Source organism: Phalacrocorax aristotelis, chromosome 6 (assembly GCF_949628215.1).
Source record: "Phalacrocorax aristotelis chromosome 6, bGulAri2.1, whole genome shotgun sequence".
Lineage (NCBI taxonomy): Eukaryota > Metazoa > Chordata > Aves > Suliformes > Phalacrocoracidae > Phalacrocorax > Phalacrocorax aristotelis.
In genome coordinates this window covers 60,486,742-60,504,785 of record NC_134281.1, presented here as the reverse complement: position 1 = coordinate 60,504,785, position 18,044 = coordinate 60,486,742, and the positions used below count along the sequence as shown (strand labels likewise).

Genomic DNA, 18,044 nt, shown 5'->3' with positions numbered 1-18,044 from the left:
TTTTCTGGCATAGAGGCGTTGCCTGAGAGAAAAGTTTATTCAGTGCCACTGACGGTGACATTGTAGTTGTTCTCTTTATGGGAAAGAATAGTTTAAATATTGATTTTAGAGATTATCTTTTGAAATAGTTATCAGATTTTGACATTTTACAATACTTTATTGCACCAGTGAGAAGAACAAGGAGCCTAAGACGGATGCAATTAAATTCTGTGGTTAGTACATAGCATATTGACTCTGGTTTTTTAAAGTAATGAATAATTAGCGCATAACAGTCAACTGACAGAGCATCTGGGTTAGCAGCACAGTTACATGAAGTTAATGGTCAAATGTTAATTATGCAGTTAAGGTGTGACTCTTAGTTCCATTTCATTGTATATAATTCTATCCATACTAAGGAAGTTATCAATAATGTTCAGTGTTACCCAAGTGCCCATCCTTACTAGGTGATTAATTCAAAATACTCTGTTATGTAGGTGAAATATAAACTCAGGAAAAAGAATTACCTGTCTACTACCACTGCTTCCATCAGGACAAATGCAGCCACCCTAGAAATTAAAAAAAAAAGGAAACAATTATTGCTTTGTAGAAGTTTAAAATAAAATCTTGTTTCAGAAATGAAACTGTTTAGGGGAAGACAGACTGTGGGACTACAGAGTAGCTGTGACCTTTCCTATCCCTAGAACAAATGAGTGGACACCATAGCTCTGTACGTTTAACATGCGCTTTGGAAGTTACACTGATGCTACGTCTCTTAGTGCTATGTCTCAGTGACAGATGTCTCATCAGGAGAGAATTGTCTGGGTAGTCAAGAGTACAGAGAATCACCATTGTTCTCTCACCAATAAACCGTGTGTGAAATTGAAACAGTGTTAAGAAGGGATTTCGGAGAGCCATTTCAGATAAATGTAATCTGAACAGGGTCACTTCATTTACAATTTAATACGTAACATCACCAATCCCCCATGCAAAATTACTGGGCTTAAACTCTGACTCCTGAATTTAATTAGTTTAATTACCAGGAAGCTATCTGGACAGACTAGATAAAAATAGAGAAAATCCTGACCTGGCTACTTGATCCACTACCAGTTGCAATAAATGATCCACCCTGTGAAGAAACCAATTATTTTTTATAGAAGCATTTTATCAGAATCTAACATGTATAAAATTATGTAGCAAGAAGTAAGGTGAAACTCTTTGTACTACTTCCCTGCAGCAACAACCATTATCTGTTCAGAACTCTCTATGAATCATTATGAAAAGAAATTTGGACAAAACTTAACGAGTGACTGGATACAACACACAGGGAATCAGTATCAGAAAAACTGATTAAGACTCTCTGGAGCTCAGAGATTTGACTGTATTATTGAATTAGACTTCAAACTCCGAGACAGAGGACCATGCTAGCATTACATCTACATAATGCTGGGCGTAGTGGGATTCCAGATCCCTGGGAAGCTGACGGGTACCAATACAGTACAAAATATTAAGAAAAATAGGATCAGGTGCCACTCTGGATCCGTTAAATTACACCTTAATTCTATAACATATACACTGCTGCAGGAGAACATAAGTCTACAGAATATGAAAATTGGACCTACTGTTGTAACAGAAGGACATAATCACTAAGATATACCTTGTTAACAAAATTCTAAGTGAAACAGAGTTATATATCTGGCCATTACCATCACTAGAGCAGGACTGTTTCTGAAAAAAGATTCTAAAAATATTTTGTAAAAGTTGTTTGCAAACCACAAATTTCATGTAAAGAAACACCTGCACTGCTTACCTGCTTAGTGGAGTGAAGGAACAGAGGAGACAGTAATTCTGGGCCCATTATCATTATTTACAACTGTGCAAAATTATAACATTATAGGGAAAATGCTGCCAAATCAAAATAGCATCCTTCAGCTCAGATAAATTAGTGGAACCTAATTTTCAGAAATTAAAGACAATTTATCAGGAAGTTCCTTGCAATGAGTTCAAGCAGTAGACACCACGTTATTACCTGGAGGTTAGTGTGACTGTTGTTTGAAGAAGACGACTCATTCTGTGAAGAAACAAGAAATGACTAATTTTTCTGTAAGGGTAATAAATTAAAATCAATAGTTCTATTGAGAAAGGACTACCTAGCTCTAAACAGAATACTCTGTTATGGAACAAGATCCTTATTCTTCTTTTTGTAGGTGATGCACCAAGGAGGCGTAACACCAGCAGTAGTTCAGAAAAAATGACAAGAATGGTTTACCTGTACATCATAGTCTCTTTTGCTCAAAACATGTGATGTATCCTGTAAAAACCAAAGACATTTACTGTTAGAGAATGAAAACTCTATGATCAGTGACAGGCCTTTTTTTCCTGTATTATAACAAATCCAGACCCTTTAACGCAAACATTGAGTAGGAATGCCTTATTACAAGTAAAAGGTTATTTGCACATAATTTTTATAGGCCACTGCCGAGTCTGACTTGAAGCTGTACAATGCACATATCCATATCTCCTCCACAACATGCTGAGCACAAGAAATTACCAAACATTTTTCTTTCTTCCTTCATTATTCTATCTTAGCTCAGCTAAAATTGTAGCTGTTCTCTGTTTGCATGACACTCATTTAGTTTTAACTTTAGCTTGGACCAAACCTGTATATACTTCCTGAAGAACAGGAACTTGAGCTACCCTATACCTCATAGCAGGATTTTAATATCTTTTTTTTCCATATATATACTTACTTAAAAGAAAATTCACCCAAAGAGCAAATAGCCAACCTATTTTATTTATTTTATTTTTTCCTTAAATAGGAGAATATTAGTTAGGACAAACATCGTTAGGGAAAAATTAGGCATATCTGGGACAATTTAGGTATAGTTAGGGCAAAAATCCTACAAGCAGTGAAAAAAGAAAAAGAAAGTTACTTACTCGGGCAACAACCATCTTCTTCTTTGCACAACCAGAACTCTGTAAAGAAGCCAGAAGCCAGTTATCACTTTGTAGCTGCAGCCATCCACATAAAACACTTTCAGCAAAAATCTACCTAAACTTGTCAAGGTGGCATATTTTGGGACAGGAGAACATCCAGAGAATTGACCTCACTTTCACTAAATAACACAGTGGAAAATATTGTATTAGAGTTATTTGAAAATAAAAGTAACTAACACTGATAGACTAGCTTTGGAGCAAGAGAGGAGAGTGTCACTTATCTGCTGAAACCCTCATATGGTACAGATAGGAATCCAAACCCCATCAGCCTATTGCTGCGGAACCAATACAAAATTCTGACTTAACTGCACTGTAAAACACATCTACTGAACAGTGAAGTAAGGTAGCAAGGTCCCCCCCAGTTCAGCATGAAATTGTGAAACTCTAAAACAGTTTGTTTACCAAGCTATGTCCACAGTATATTCAAAGGGTGATTCCAGTTTGGCTTGAGTATCAGTAAAGGTTGTAGTACAAAAGCAAAAAGTTTGTGTCAAGCTCGTCGCCTGAATTTCGGCCAGTTTCTCAGGAGTTCTGCATTACGCCATCAGCAACATGCTGCCACAGCTGTCATTTTACTCTCAGTGAGAGTCTTAATCATATTCTTCATCCCTTTTCACCTTACCACCCCTTCATCAGAAGTTCCTGCCTAGCGGAGCTTCCCTCAGCTCAACAACTGCGGTTTGGAGAACAATCTGTATCATGAGATTTTTTGGGCTGTTTTTTCAACATTCCCCACTTTTCTTTGTGAGAATGTTTAGAAATAAACTCTTTTACAATGAAGTCCAGCGTCTTTTGTGAACAAAGGAGGAAGTGATGAGACTTAAACAGGGCTTACCGCTGAAGGATTTTTTTTTGCAGAACCTTTTGCATTGCACCTAGTGCATGCATTCAAGGTAAATACAAGCAAAACCAAAAGATGTTTTCAGAAGGCCTCCTTACTTCCTAGTATACATTTGGTGCAGTACTAAAGTACTAGGGAGGAAAAACAGGGAAAAAAATGAAGCAGTGAAGTATGTGGCTGACAACTGAAGAAAAGGCAAGTAGGTGATGGCAGAAGGTTACTCTAGATGGCAGTAAAACAAAAGGAGGCTGTAACAGATGGAAAAAGCTTTTCTATGAACAGAAAGAAGTAAGGAAAAATGTCATTCATTTACACAACAGTATGTTTGCTTGATTACGAACTACCCTTGTTAATCACAGTTTCTGCTTGTAGGACAGAGGGGCAGTTTTGACAGAGAGAGTATTACCAGGGGATAGATACTAAGTATTACAATACTAGCATATATGTAAGCTTAAATTAGAACAAGTGGAAAAGGCTTGAGGCAGCTGCATGCCTCACCTACACAGATGGTTAATTCCCAAATAACTATCCAGTCAAGTGCATACACTACAAAAAACCTGTGTTAGTATATATTCTTAGAAGTATTGTGCAGTTTTAAATAGTTGTGCAGCAGCCTCGAAGGGATTGAGTACAGAGAAATGTCTCATTCTTTAATTAACTTTTTGAAGGGTATTATAAAGCAATCATACACTACAATTAGGAGTCCACACATCTAATGTAGCAGTGTTCAGTTACTAACACTGTCGTTAATCATAAGAATTTGAATACTGCAGAAAAAAGCACTTACCTGACCATTGCCACTATAGGTAGTGTCATTCTGGAAAAGAATACATTATTGCCTTCTTTAAGAATTATTTAAATAGAGTAACCTTACAGAAACCTGATACTTTTTATTACGTCTGTATGCAGTGTCAGAAAGAATTTGTTGCTCATATGCTCTACAGCCTTGTCTAAATTAGTTTGAAATCCTACTATTTGAGTCTGAAAAACATTTTAATAGCAGTTTTAGATTGGTAGAAATGTAACATGAAAAGCTGTGGAATATCTGCCACTGTATTTGATCTCTCTTCTTTCTTTCATTGTATGTATTTAGAGCTTGTCTATGGGATTTTTTTTTTTAATTACTGTAAAATATAACCTTAGATTTTGGGCAAAATCTCCTCTTACTGCAAAGCCACTGAACTATTTTTATCCATATTTCATGTCATCAATTTAAATGCATTTAAAAGCACAAAATGTATCTGTAAACACTTCTATGACAATTTGCAGTAAGAAACATGCAGTTGCTGAAACCGCAACTACTGTTGGAACTCAACATTCTTTCTGGATCATTCTGCTCAGAAGACTGCATCTGGCAGTGCAATGTTTTCCCATCTACATGAAAAATGTTGTGATTAAAATACCTTAGAGAAAGCATACTCACATCTTCACAAGCGTTGGGATTACTGTCCGAGGAACCTTGTGAATCCTAGAAGGATGTCAGACACCAGTTATTTCCTCGCAAAAAAGGATTGTTAAAAATACACTTTGATGTTGTACTCTGCAAGGCAGAATTGAGGCTCATGCAGAGAAAAAGCTGAGTTAAAGTAAGATCTTGACCAGGAAAATAAGGAGGCAAATACATGGCTGCAATAGTTGCTTACAGGGAATGTTCTATTCTTCAGTGAAGAAAAAACGAAAACCAATCCAAAACAAAAGAAAAAACCACAGGAACTATTATGTTTTAGTACATCTTTGAGAAATATGATACAGGGTCTACAAAGATTAGCATGTAATAATATTTAACCAGGAGAAAGAAATAACTAGTTACCTGATTATCATAATAGGTGTCTGAGTAGGACAATCCACCCTTTAAAAGAAACAAACCAACCAAAATCAGAGAAAATTAGGATATAGATTGAGCAGAGGCTAAAGCTTGTATGAAGGGACATACAAGTAAGGCAAACAGAGCATTATTTACTTGGCCACCACCATAGTTTTGGGAGAAGGATACACCCTAAAAACCAAACAAATATAAACCCTACTTCAGCAGCAACTGATTTTGTTCAGACACTATAAAGCTGGAATAAACAATTGCCTGGGATTCCTTTGAACAAATACAACTTTCTAGACATCTAGCTAACTTATCAGGTATGATAAAAATTCTTACCAGGAAAAAAATCAAGGTCTACCTACCTTGTAGCCACCATAACTTTGTGAGGATGATGATCCACTCTGCTAGCCAAAAAAGAAATTAGAATTAATATTGCGATATTGCAGATTGGCTGTTGATCAGCCATCATGGAACCTGTGTGAAGTAAAACCTCAGTGGGAGAAGACAGTAATCTAGGACTTACTTGGCTACCACCATAGTTTTGTGAGGAGTATGATCCACCCTGTGAAAACACAACAGCAACAGTTATAATGCTGGAGAGCTGAATTTGATCAGAATCCAGAGCTAGCTTTATTAGGTTGCCAAATTCTTTCTACGCAAGTAGAATTTCAGGGCTGGTAAAAAGTACATTTGAAGAGAATAAGTTACAGGCTAGAGCTGGGGAAACTCTACAAAAGTCTACACCCTCATGAGCAAAAACTCTGGATTAGAACTGTTTAGAAGGTTTTTACTAATGAATAATAAAGAACTACCTACTTGACTGCCCTGTGGTCCCCCCTGTGATCCACCCTGTAAATTAGAAAAAATAATTACGCATGCTTTAGATACTTACTCTTTGGCTATGGAATATTTTTTATGAAAGTTATGATACTTGCTTGGGAGCAGTATGGAGCAGAGGCAGATAAGCCATATAGGTAGGATTTCTAATGCAGTAATCATGGATTGCCAATAGTGCAAAGATAAATACTAGATGTGACATATATCGAGGAACCATAAACATTTATGTTTAAGTAATGCCTAGGGCACAGATGAGTTTCATTCTGAACAACCTCTAGAGAATGCATCGTTTTTTCTGCTGTAGAAACCTAAGTTATAAAAATGGAATGAAAAATTCCCTTAGTAGCGTTATTACACAGATTGCTGTGAGATACAGTGGCCTTGAGGAAAAGGTTTCAAATAAAACACTCAGCATGTAACTCCTCAAGTGAAATCAGAAAAGACGTTTGTAAAAGTATTAGTGTCAGAAGTCATAATGAGAACAGTGAAATCCTAAACTATTGAAGTGAGTGGGATATTTGCCTTTCACTAAAATGGGGCTGAGACTTCATCTAGAAGAGGCAAAGGAAAATGAAGTGAAATGAAAAGTATTATCTTTCAATATTCTAACAGTTTTTAGGACAACATGTGTTTCCTTTAGTCTTAGAATGAAATAGCTCCTCTTTATAAAAAAACTTGAAAAGCTATTATAAAATAATATATACCTATATTATATATTATTCTTTCAAGTTACAATAACATATGACATAAAGTGCATTGTATATACTATACCACGTTATAGTAATATATTACAGCAACCTCTGTTGTTTTTATATTTATATAGATATATTTATATTGCTAAAGCATAGTATTTTTTAATACAATGAATCTATCAGATTTTTCTATTTCTTGTGAAAAATCAGTAAGAATCAAGAGAGGTATCACAAATAAAAAAAAGATATAATCTATTACTGTTTTCTTACTGATTTTTAACATTTACAGAGATTGTTTCTTTATACATAGCAGATGTCTTTTAGGATAGTGGGTTTTAGCATACCAAAACTGAAACTTGTAACAAATACACATGTAGCTATCTATCCTTCACAAACTGAATGAATTGTTAAGCCAGGCTCTTTCAGGAACCTCAAGTGGCAGTCCAAACTTATTTTCTGACTTTTGATGGGAAAAGTTCACAGAGAGGCTGGTGAGCTCCAGCCCTGATTTAAGCAGTGCCTGTTGAGCAGCTCTGCAAAGGACTTGTTCTTCCCAGAATCTGGCCTTAATATCCTATAGAGCTATAAATTTCACAGGCATAATGCTAGGAAAAAGAGGGGGAAAAAGACCTCCAAGCCCCTGTGATGCTCCTGTGTATAGGAAGATAGCGAGCTCTAATCTCACAATTGGTGAGATTATATGGATTTGCACTCCGTGAATCTGAAGTCGGTACTAATTGAGTTAGTGGCAAAGCTAATTTTGGATGCATCTTACAATCAGAGGAGGAAGGCCATTTACCTGGTGGCAGGGATTGCTATCATATGAAAAACCCTGTTAAAAAAACCAAACAAACCAAAAGGTAAGTGCCCCAGTTTTCATTTTCTTGCAAAGTAATTAGCTTTCTTAAAATGTCTCATGTAAGGATTAATATCAAAAAACTCAACATAAAACTTTACAGAGGGTGATTTTAATTTTCTTTAACCCTTCAAGTCTGTGCCTTTTCCCTCTGCATCTCCCATACCCACATACTCACAAGCACCAAGACACATGCACACAGATGATCAAAGCAGGGCTACTTCTGTGCCACAGGGCAAGCTAGGTAGGCTGGCAATTGGTGTGTCTCTGTATCATCCTAGCTCCTTTTGACTGGTAAAGATGAACTAGGTTGGTGGTTTTGGACAGCCCTTTTAGGAATCAACAGTTACTGTTGTATGAGCATCTACCATAGAACCTCACTAGATTCACCCATCATAGATCCTAGGCAACGCCACTGCCCAATGCCTTTCATTTCCCCGTTTCGAGTATATTTTGGCTACAGCCTGTCTTGCTGTTGGGATAACAGGATGAGAAACAGTACACACAATTAGTTCTACCCTGGTTGTCACCCTCCCATTATTAGAGCACAGGTCTCCTGTTGATAAGTCAACCTGTGACACAGCTTTAGTAGAAGTAACACATTTTTCAGTGTTTATCAGTTTAATTGCTGTTAACTGTATCCTTGTTGTACTGCTTCTTATGTTTTCAGATGCATTTCCATTTATACTTAACTCATACCAATCCTAATACTTCTGCTAAAAATTTCTGTATTTATACTTCTCTTTCATTCTTGTTGCTTTCCCCAATATATTTATTTGAACATGTGTTTACTATCATGGCCTCATCCACGCTCCTTTCACCTGGGATCTCATCATTAAGGACACTGTCTTTACACCGTTGTAGGCATACACAAGTTGAAATGGAACCAGAATGAAAACTACTAATCTATTTCTTATTCCACAAGAGCCACTCTCTGATCTTATTGCTTTCTATAGGAACTAAATAGAGCAACATCCAAAAATCATTCCTAGGCAAAGACTTTATCTGTTTACTGAGGAGATAGATGAATGGCTACTTGTCACACCTTCGGTGTGTAACACTACATGGGAGAAGCCACTTCATTTTGGTTACAACGACCAACAATATCAGCCTTTCTTGATCTCTGTACTAGATAATTCAATGTACCAGTGAAAACAAAAGATTCCAACTAACAAACGTATAATGTACTGAAAAATACATTACTACTATAAAAAAAGCTGGGTCTAGTTTTCAAATAGTTTGGAGAAAGAGGACTTACTTGTCCACAACCACTGCTGCCAACTGAAGAAGATTGACCCTGCTGGGGGAAAAAAAAAGAGCAGCTGAGTAAACCACATATTCCTTTTGTCCATTTCAAATAGAGAAATAAATTTTAAAGGGCTGTAGCTCCCGACGGCTTAAAAGATAGAAGACCAGAGCTACATCCTACTGCAAATTTTCTTGTAAAGTCTTATGTATGTTAAATATTACAGGGCATCAAAAAGCTGACACCTACATGCACTCATTTCTAAGTCGGAAGGAGTTGCTTCAATGACCTATTGTTCCCAGACCCATCTGAAAAATAAGTTCACAACTCTTACTTCTAACGAGAACTCACTATATTGTTTCAAGAAACAAACTACAGAGTTCTCAATGCGTACATGGGAAAGTCACATATATGTTGTATACTGACTGGTGACTGACTAATGCTTACCTGGCCATAGGAGCCGCCACCTTGAGGCTGGTAGCCCTGCAAGAAAGGCAAGAACTCTTCCGTAAACAAAGCCATAGTCTTAGCACAGCTGTGACAGAAAAGCCCATTTCCACCAGAAGTCCCTCTGTACTATGTTCTTTTCCCTTCACGGTAATTCAGAGGTATGAACCAAAATCAAGGACCACTCAGCAAGGCCAAGAAACAAAAAAACCCCAACCAAGGTCCAAAGTTCATTTCCCAGGCAGGTCCCTACAGAAAAGCCCAATACATTTCAGCAAAAAAGGCTCACCTGGCCATAGGACTGGCTGCCTGGGGAACCCTTTAGAAAAAGAGAATGATCACCTTACACAGAGGCCTTGACAAAGAGCAAAATGTTTATGGAAATACAGGTGCACAAGGGTTTCCCCAAAAGGCCCTTCCTGAGCCAAAGCAGACAGAGCAGTACGCTAGCATCTGTGCAGCAGGCTGTCCTAGTCCCGGCAAAAGCCATGAATGGCATCAAGATGCAGAGTGCCAAAGGGAGGGAACACCTCTCTCAAAATTCTGCCAGTCGTGCTGGTCACAGAGAGATCAGTGAGGAACATCCTACAGAATCCCCAGTGTGCTTACCTGGCCGTAAGTACTGCTGCTGCTCGAGTAAACTGGCCCACCCTAAAACAAGGACAACATTTGGTTACTTCCCCCTTGTGAAGGATCCAGCCTGCGCTAGGAAAAGCAAGCAACTACCTCCTAAAGGTATGCAGGGCAGCATGGAGAGCCTGGGCTTCCTTCTGGCCCTCACAACGATGCTGATTGCAATGATTTCACATGCTGGGATTCCAGATAAGTAAGTAGCATGTGGGTCATTTTTGCGTGTAAGAATACACTCTTTCAGAGAAAATGTCCTTTGCAGTTCAAATTCTGAGTGACTGCCAAGTGCATTTGCAGTGCCATAGCACTTCACTTGCTCAAATGCTGTGTTCTGACTGGTGACTGACTGATGTTTACCTGGCCATAGGAACTGCCACCTTGAGGCTGGTAGCCCTGCAAGAAAGTAAATATTGATTCGTAATTATTGCATTTGTAAAGCAGATATCTCTCTCAAGTTTGTGTCTTTGTGAAGAAAACTGTTTCTCCTATTTAAATAAATATCCCGACAAAATGTGTAGCTATCTTAGGGCTGCTTTAGTTCACATAAAAACTGTAAGGGGAGGGAAATATCCATCAGCTGCAGACTCTAAGACCAAATCATCCTGCAGCTGCGGACTTCACCCAATGTTCTTCAGCTCCTCAGCACTGTTCCTCTGTACTGAGACCAAAGGAGACAGCAAAGAACTGACCATAAGTTTGTCTAGCACTATGTAAATCACCTGGAACAGGAACACCACCAAATAGATTATTCCTAACACAAATTTTAAAATTCCATAACCATGGAAAAGATCAGATAGCAATGGGAACCCGTGCTTCCTGCAGTTATCCATTAAAAACACAACCCATTTTAATAAGAAAAAAGTTGAAAGGGATTCAGGTTGGGGTTTTTTTTTTGTAGGAACTCAGTATAAATTAAGAAAAAAAAAATTTATATCTGCTACCTTTTGCAGTACCATGGCACTCCACCTTCTTAAATGCTGTATGGTGACTAATGCTTACCTGGCCATAGGAACTGCCACCTTGAGACTGGTAGCCCTGCAAGAAAGGCAAGAACTCTTCCGTAAACAAAGCCATAGTCTTAGCACAGCTGCGACAGAAAAGCCCATTTCCACCAGAAGTCCCTCTGTACTATGTTCTTTTCCCTTCACGGTAATTCAGAGGTATGAACCAAAATCAAGGACCACTCAGCAAGGCCAAGAAACAAAAAAACCCCAACCAAAGTCCAAAGTCCATTTCCCAGGCAGGTCCCTACAGAAAAGCCCAATACATTTCAGCAAAAAAGGCTCACCTGGCCATAGGACTGGCTGCCTGGGGAACCCTTTAGAAAAAGAGAATGATCACCTTACACAGAGGCCTTGACAAAGAGCAAAATGTTTATGGAAATACAGGTGCACAAGGGTTTCCCCAAAAGGCCCTTCCTGAGCCAAAGCAGACAGAGCAGTACGCTAGCATCTGTGCAGCAGGCTGTCCTAGTCCCGGCAAAAGCCATGAATGGCATCGAGATGCAGAGTGCCAAAGGGAGGGAACACCTCTCTCAAAATTCTGCCAGTCGTGCTGGTCACAGAGAGATCAGTGAGGAACATCCTACAGAATCCCCAGTGTGCTTACCTGGCCGTAAGAACTGCTGCTGCTCGAGTAAACTGGCCCACCCTAAAACAAGGACAACATTTGGTTACTTCCCCCTTGTGAAGGATCCAGCCTGCGCTAGGAAAAGCAAGCAACTACCTCCTAAAGGTATGCAGGGCATCATGGAGAGCCTGGGCTTCCTTCTGGCCCTCACAACGATGCTGACTGCAATGATTTCACATGCTGGGATTCCAGATAAGTAAGTAGCATGTGGGTCATTTTTGCGTGTAAGAATACACTCTTTCAGAGAAAATGTCCTTTGCAGTTCAAATTCTGAGTGACTGCCAAGTGCATTTGCAGTGCCATAGCACTTCACTTGCTCAAATGCTGTGTTCTGACTGGTGACTGACTGATGTTTACCTGGCCATAGGAACTGCCACCTTGAGGCTGGTAGCCCTGCAAGAAAGTAAATATTGATTCGTAATTATTGCATTTGTAAAGCAGATATCTCTCTCAAGTTTGTGTCTTTGTGAAGAAAACTGTTTCTCCTATTTAAATAAATATCCCGACAAAATGTGTAGCTATCTTAGGGCTGCTTTAGTTCACATAAAAACTGTAAGGGGAGGGAAATATCCATCAGCTGCAGACTCTAAGACCAAATCATCCTGCAGCTGCGGACTTCACCCAATGTTCTTCAGCTCCTCAGCACTGTTCCTCTGTACTGAGACCAAAGGAGACAGCAAAGAACTGACCATAAGTTTGTCTAGCACTATGTAAATCACCTGGAACAGGAACACCACCAAATAGATTATTCCTAACACAAATTTTAAAATTCCATAACCATGGAAAAGATCAGATAGCAATGGGAACCCGTGCTTCCTGCAGTTATCCATTAAAAACACAACCCATTTTAATAAGAAAAAAGTTGAAAGGGATTCAGGTTGGGGTTTTTTTTTTGTAGGAACTTAGTATAAATTAAGAAAAAAAAAATTTATATCTGCTACCTTTTGCAGTACCATGGCACTCCACCTTCTTAAATGCTGTATGGTGACTAATGCTTACCTGGCCATAGGAACTGCCACCTTGAGACTGGTAGCCCTGCAAGAAAGGCAAGAACTCTTCCGTAAACAAAGCCATAGTCTTAGCACAGCTGCGACAGAAAAGCCCATTTCCACCAGAAGTCCCTCTGTACTATGTTCTATTCCCTTCACGGTAATTCAGAGGTATGAACCAAAATCAAGGACCACTCGGCAAGGCCAAGAAACAAAAAAAACCCCAACCAAGGTCCAAAGTTCATTTCCCAGGCAGGTCCCTACAGAAAAGCTCAATATATTTTAGCAAAAAAAGTCTCACCTGGCCATAGGACTGGCTGCCTGGGGAACCCTTTAGAAAAAGAGAATGACCACCTTACACAGAGGCCTTGACAAAGAGCAAAATGTTTATGGAAATATAGGTGCACAAAGGGTTTCCCCGAAAGGCCCTTCCTGAGCCAAAGCAGACAGAGCAGTACGCTAGCATCTGTGCAGCAGGCTGTCCTAGTCCCGGCAAAAGCCATGAATGGCATCGAGATGCAGAGTGCCAAAGGGAGGGAACCTTGTGAATGTTGAGTATTTGTGATGTTGTGTACTGGCCTCCCTGTGACCTTGATCCCTCCAAGTCATGCCTACCTTTTTGAAACATTTTCCCTTTGCATGTATTGGTATGAAGAATATTGACAGAGGCTTGCCTCTTTCCCACTCCCCCAAAGAGGAGGAATTCTGAGGAGCCATCATACTTGAGTTTATACCATGGATATTCTCAGGTGTTACTCCGCAGCAATTTATGTTATCCTTATGTCAGTACTTGGTAAATTCAGACAGTTGTTTTTAACACAATAGCTTTAATAGAAGATCCCTGAGGTCCCTTCCAACCTGTGATTTCCCTGCATGGCTTGAAGTAAAGCTGACAGATGTTGCACCTAGGTCCACAGTTACGATGCTCTGTCGTTCTTGATATAGATAAGCAACTTTCACAACTTTTGGAAGTTTGAGATCTAATATAAATGGGGTCTGAATCTACCAGTATGGGATTTATGGTGTGATACTGAGCCTAGAATCACTTCCTGTTTTGTACAGCTTTTTAAAGGACACATCGAGTGGAATGCAGTCATTTCACTTCAACTAGTCACATGTGGAAATACATTTATGAGCATTCCAAAAACAACGGTTGAATACCAATAACAGATGACAGTTTTATGAACAAAAATTAGAGAAATAGAAATATCTGCACCCTGTGAGATACATTTAAAAATGAAAGAAATGATTTATTTCCAATTTGTGCTGACCCTGTTCTAGTGAAGTCTGCAGGAATATTTCTAGTCCTCTTAAAGTTCACTCACCTGAACGTAAGTACTGCTGCTTTGCTGTCTCTGTGCACCCTGCACAGGAACAAAACCATCGATTATTTATTTTTAAGAGGAACAGCTTCCGGACTAAGACATTTCAAGAAGCAACTCCATCCTTATATCTACTACAGTTTGAAAGCCAGAAAGAGTTCCTTATGCCCTTTCTTACTTTATTTATGCAATCTTCATGTGCTACAATGTTCAATACTTCAGTATATAACTGTCCTTCATAAATATCGTGCTAAAAGTATTTATATATCTTGGTGTCATTTTCTTAATAAAAATTAATCATATAATACATCGTTGTGTCATACTGTGATATTTCAAGTGAGTATAAATAATTCTGCCCTTCAAATGTACCACACAAACTGCCATTAAACTCATATCCATTTATATCCTTATTATGACTGATTTTTTCATGAATAAGCACAACAAACTTTAGACAAAGGCTTTGTCGAAACAAAAATTGGAAAAACCACAGTTACAATTTAACCAAAGGAAAAAGTCACCGCAGAAAATCTTTCCATTTCAATTTTGAAAGCAATCGCATATTCTTCAGTTTTATTTATATACCCATATCGAAAACATTTAACGTGTGTAATCTAAACACTATACATTTAAAGTCAGAAATATCATAATATCATCTCACTTTCTCTGCCAGCACTTGTCACTAGTTATGGAAGAATCTGATTCTATAATGTAATGATTTTCAAAAGACAAATTCTGCCTGGGTTAACCTACTACTGATCTTTCAATGAAAGTGTGAATTTGTTGTCACAGTTTGAAGGAATATCATATGAAGGAAGGAAAGCCTAAATTGTGAAGAGTGGTAGGCAGGTTAAAATTGAAAGGACACAGAAAAAAATATGCCTGCGTGGTATCTGTAATACTTCACTCAATATACTCTTACTGAGACTGGATTTTAATCAACTTTCTGAGTGCCTGGTTATCAAGAAGCAATGTTATATATACAACAGCAAACAAAAGTTCACCTAGGCACTAACCAGCAGGGTTTTAAAAAATGTAATGCTGAACCAGTTGTTTCCATTAAAGAAATACTGTTTAAATGAACACGGAACTGTGCAGGTTATGATTTACGCATGTTTGATTTAACATCAAATAACATTCAAGTTCTAGAACTCCATCCACCTTCCTGAGCAGATTGAGCTGGTTAGATTTTGTGCATTTTGAGAGCGCTATGGAATTAGCATACAGAGGTTTTAATATTTTATGATTATAGGAAACAGCTGCAATGGTGTTTAATCAGTAACCAAGTAGGTTATCCACTTTGCTGTAACCACAGAAATGCCCCACTCCACCACGGTAGTTTGTGGATATCTAAGATATCCGTAAGTTATCCACACTTACTTATTCTGAAAGAGGTGAATCATTATTTAATTACTGACACAGAGCTTCAATTAAAACCAAAGTATAATAGAGAAAGAATGTCTACCTGTACTATGATCCTAGTAGCAGAACTTCCCAAACTCTGGAAGAAGAACAAAACCAAAAAACCACAGAGAACATTTAATTTGACTTGTTTAAATGCAATGCAGTTAACCAGAAAATACCAAGTTGTACTATTTTACTTGGGAGAATAAAGGGAAAGCTGGTACGCGTGATGTACTGAGTATCAAATTCTTAAACACCCACCATTAAACTAGTTTCTCCCCAGCTCTGAAAGTTTAGGGGGGCAGCCTGACCCCACTAACTAATTTTCTACACTTGCATCTGCTTCTATTACAGCTTATGTGGAGAGCAGCAGAGCACAGGCCATGCCCTTTCTGTGCTACCAGTCAGCTCGGCTTTTCTAAATGTGGTGAGTGAAGCGAAGACATCGTCAACCCTCCAAGCTGTCTTGCAATCACCTGCATTGGACATATATCACCACGCATACAAATTCAATTCCTGATCCAGTCATCTGTTTGCTGAATTTTGGGGCATGAGAGACAAATGTAACGGTAGCAGACACCATCCTGAGGCAACAGGTTTGATCCCATAAGAACTGTATTACTCCTATAGACATCATAAGAAAAAAGTATGCTTACCTGGGGGTAGGTATGACGCTGCAAACGAAACAAGGCAATCTTTAATTATTTTGCACAAGGGCTTGTCCAAACAGAATATTGCAGCAGAAAAAAAGGCCCTATCATTTGGATGCAATACATAATCATATGTGAAAGAAAGATGCGGAAAGTATAGCATAGAACAAATGCATCTTAATCTTCATTCAGGTTAGAACACAAGATGTTTGATTAGAAGCTAAACTTCAGAAAAACATATATATCAAATCTTACATCATAGAAACTCGCTTTAATCACCTTAAGGCTAAACTTACTTTTGACTGACTGTATGAGTTCCAAGTAAGCAGAGGGGAAATTTAATAGTTTAAAAATGAGAATGGAAGTGAATTTACAGTCGAAAATTGCAATAGAAGCAGAAAATCAAAACTATTCAGGAACACAGAGGCTGTATGCATTGAAAGGTCTGGAGTCTGCAGCTCCTCCAATATCTCTGCAAGTACTAATAGCATTCAGAACCACGAGATTTGTTGCTATCTTACTACTGGCTTTCCCTGAAGATAATGGTGCATCTCAGGTAAACCCCGCATGCCAGAGAATTGTCTCCATACACCAGGAGTGTTTCTGACAAAGTAAGCATGTAGATATTTGAAAGCTTTTTGAGTCAAAATTCTGAGCATTATAGGGAAAAACTACTTACCACAGGTGGAAAAGGGTTGCTGTTGGCAATGACCACTACCTATAAAGAAATCACAGGAAGCTGTTTACTCATCACAGAGTTTATTTAAATAGAGAAATATGTTAGGAAAATGAATACTGACTTCTCTAAATTTACAAACTCTGATAGTATTATTATGGATGACCACTTCTATGAAATACTATTTTAATAAAAATTTCTAATGTACATTACCAAGCAGGGAAGAATGTGTATGTGTACATGGTCTACACAAAAGTATAAGAAGGTAAAAGACTTGTGCCCAGGCACACAATGACTCAGCTGCGGAGGCAGAAGCAGGATTTAGTGTATTGTACCATATCCACTCTCCAGCCCAAACTGGAAGATCAATTTCTTTTCTCTTTGGTTCAGTATTATGCTAAAAAAAGGCTTAATATTGAGTTCATTCAAAAAAACTAAGCCAAATGTTATAGTAGTACCTTCTCTTTAGGTTTTAATATTTTCCAATTAGAAGCAATTTTCCTCCTTTTTTTTTTTTAAACCAAAAGCAGTTCATATTATCAAGTGGAAGAGGAGAGTTGGCGCTAGCAAAAGTAAAGAATTCTAGTATAAAACAGGGAGAAGTATTACATCTTTAAAACCAAGTTATTAAAAAAACCAATCTAGCAGTATGTTTTGAATTCTTAAAAAAATGGGAAATTAAAATGAAAACCCCATCTGTGAGGACGTGAATGGGTACACCGCGTGCTTACTGAACACACTTATAGCTATTAGCCTGAGCTTCCTGGGGACTGAACTGAGAGGAAGAGTCCATGTAAATATTATGAGTCAAGTTCAGCAGTAATATGAATTCTATTGCTTTCATTTGCTTTGAGTCACACTCATTCAGCCCCATGTGAAGAATAATTACATAATCTGTATCCTTAAAAGTCCTAATTACATCACTATCCTAACTTTTTAAAAACAAATCCTCATAAACATCTATGAAATTCTATTTTATATACAGTTAAGCCAACTACCAGCAAAAGCCACCACAGCACAGCCAGTTGGTGTAAGGCATCTA

At 38.2% G+C, this 18,044-nt stretch overlaps 1 protein-coding gene across 1 annotated transcript in view; it reads right to left on the bottom strand.

Annotated features, from left to right (window-relative positions):
- LOC142059399 (uncharacterized) overlaps positions 1-18,044 on the bottom strand; it is an 84,410-nt gene that overhangs the window by 24,473 nt on the left and 41,893 nt on the right. Inside the window, exons 16-40 of the mRNA XM_075098221.1 lie at positions 17,006-17,044; positions 16,333-16,350; positions 15,738-15,773; positions 14,279-14,317; positions 13,255-13,284; positions 12,322-12,357; positions 11,944-11,985; positions 11,624-11,653; positions 10,693-10,728; positions 10,315-10,356; positions 9,995-10,024; positions 9,706-9,741; positions 9,271-9,312; positions 7,956-7,988; positions 6,444-6,476; positions 6,151-6,189; positions 5,990-6,031; positions 5,625-5,663; positions 5,238-5,282; positions 4,602-4,631; positions 2,914-2,952; positions 2,246-2,287; positions 2,006-2,047; positions 1,064-1,105; positions 504-545 (exon numbers count right to left, since the gene is read on the bottom strand). Of these exons, the coding sequence (XP_074954322.1) occupies positions 504-545; positions 1,064-1,105; positions 2,006-2,047; positions 2,246-2,287; positions 2,914-2,952; positions 4,602-4,631; positions 5,238-5,282; positions 5,625-5,663; positions 5,990-6,031; positions 6,151-6,189; positions 6,444-6,476; positions 7,956-7,988; positions 9,271-9,312; positions 9,706-9,741; positions 9,995-10,024; positions 10,315-10,356; positions 10,693-10,728; positions 11,624-11,653; positions 11,944-11,985; positions 12,322-12,357; positions 13,255-13,284; positions 14,279-14,317; positions 15,738-15,773; positions 16,333-16,350; positions 17,006-17,044 (924 nt within the window). The remainder of the gene's footprint in view (positions 1-503; positions 546-1,063; positions 1,106-2,005; positions 2,048-2,245; positions 2,288-2,913; positions 2,953-4,601; positions 4,632-5,237; positions 5,283-5,624; positions 5,664-5,989; positions 6,032-6,150; positions 6,190-6,443; positions 6,477-7,955; positions 7,989-9,270; positions 9,313-9,705; positions 9,742-9,994; positions 10,025-10,314; positions 10,357-10,692; positions 10,729-11,623; positions 11,654-11,943; positions 11,986-12,321; positions 12,358-13,254; positions 13,285-14,278; positions 14,318-15,737; positions 15,774-16,332; positions 16,351-17,005; positions 17,045-18,044) is intronic.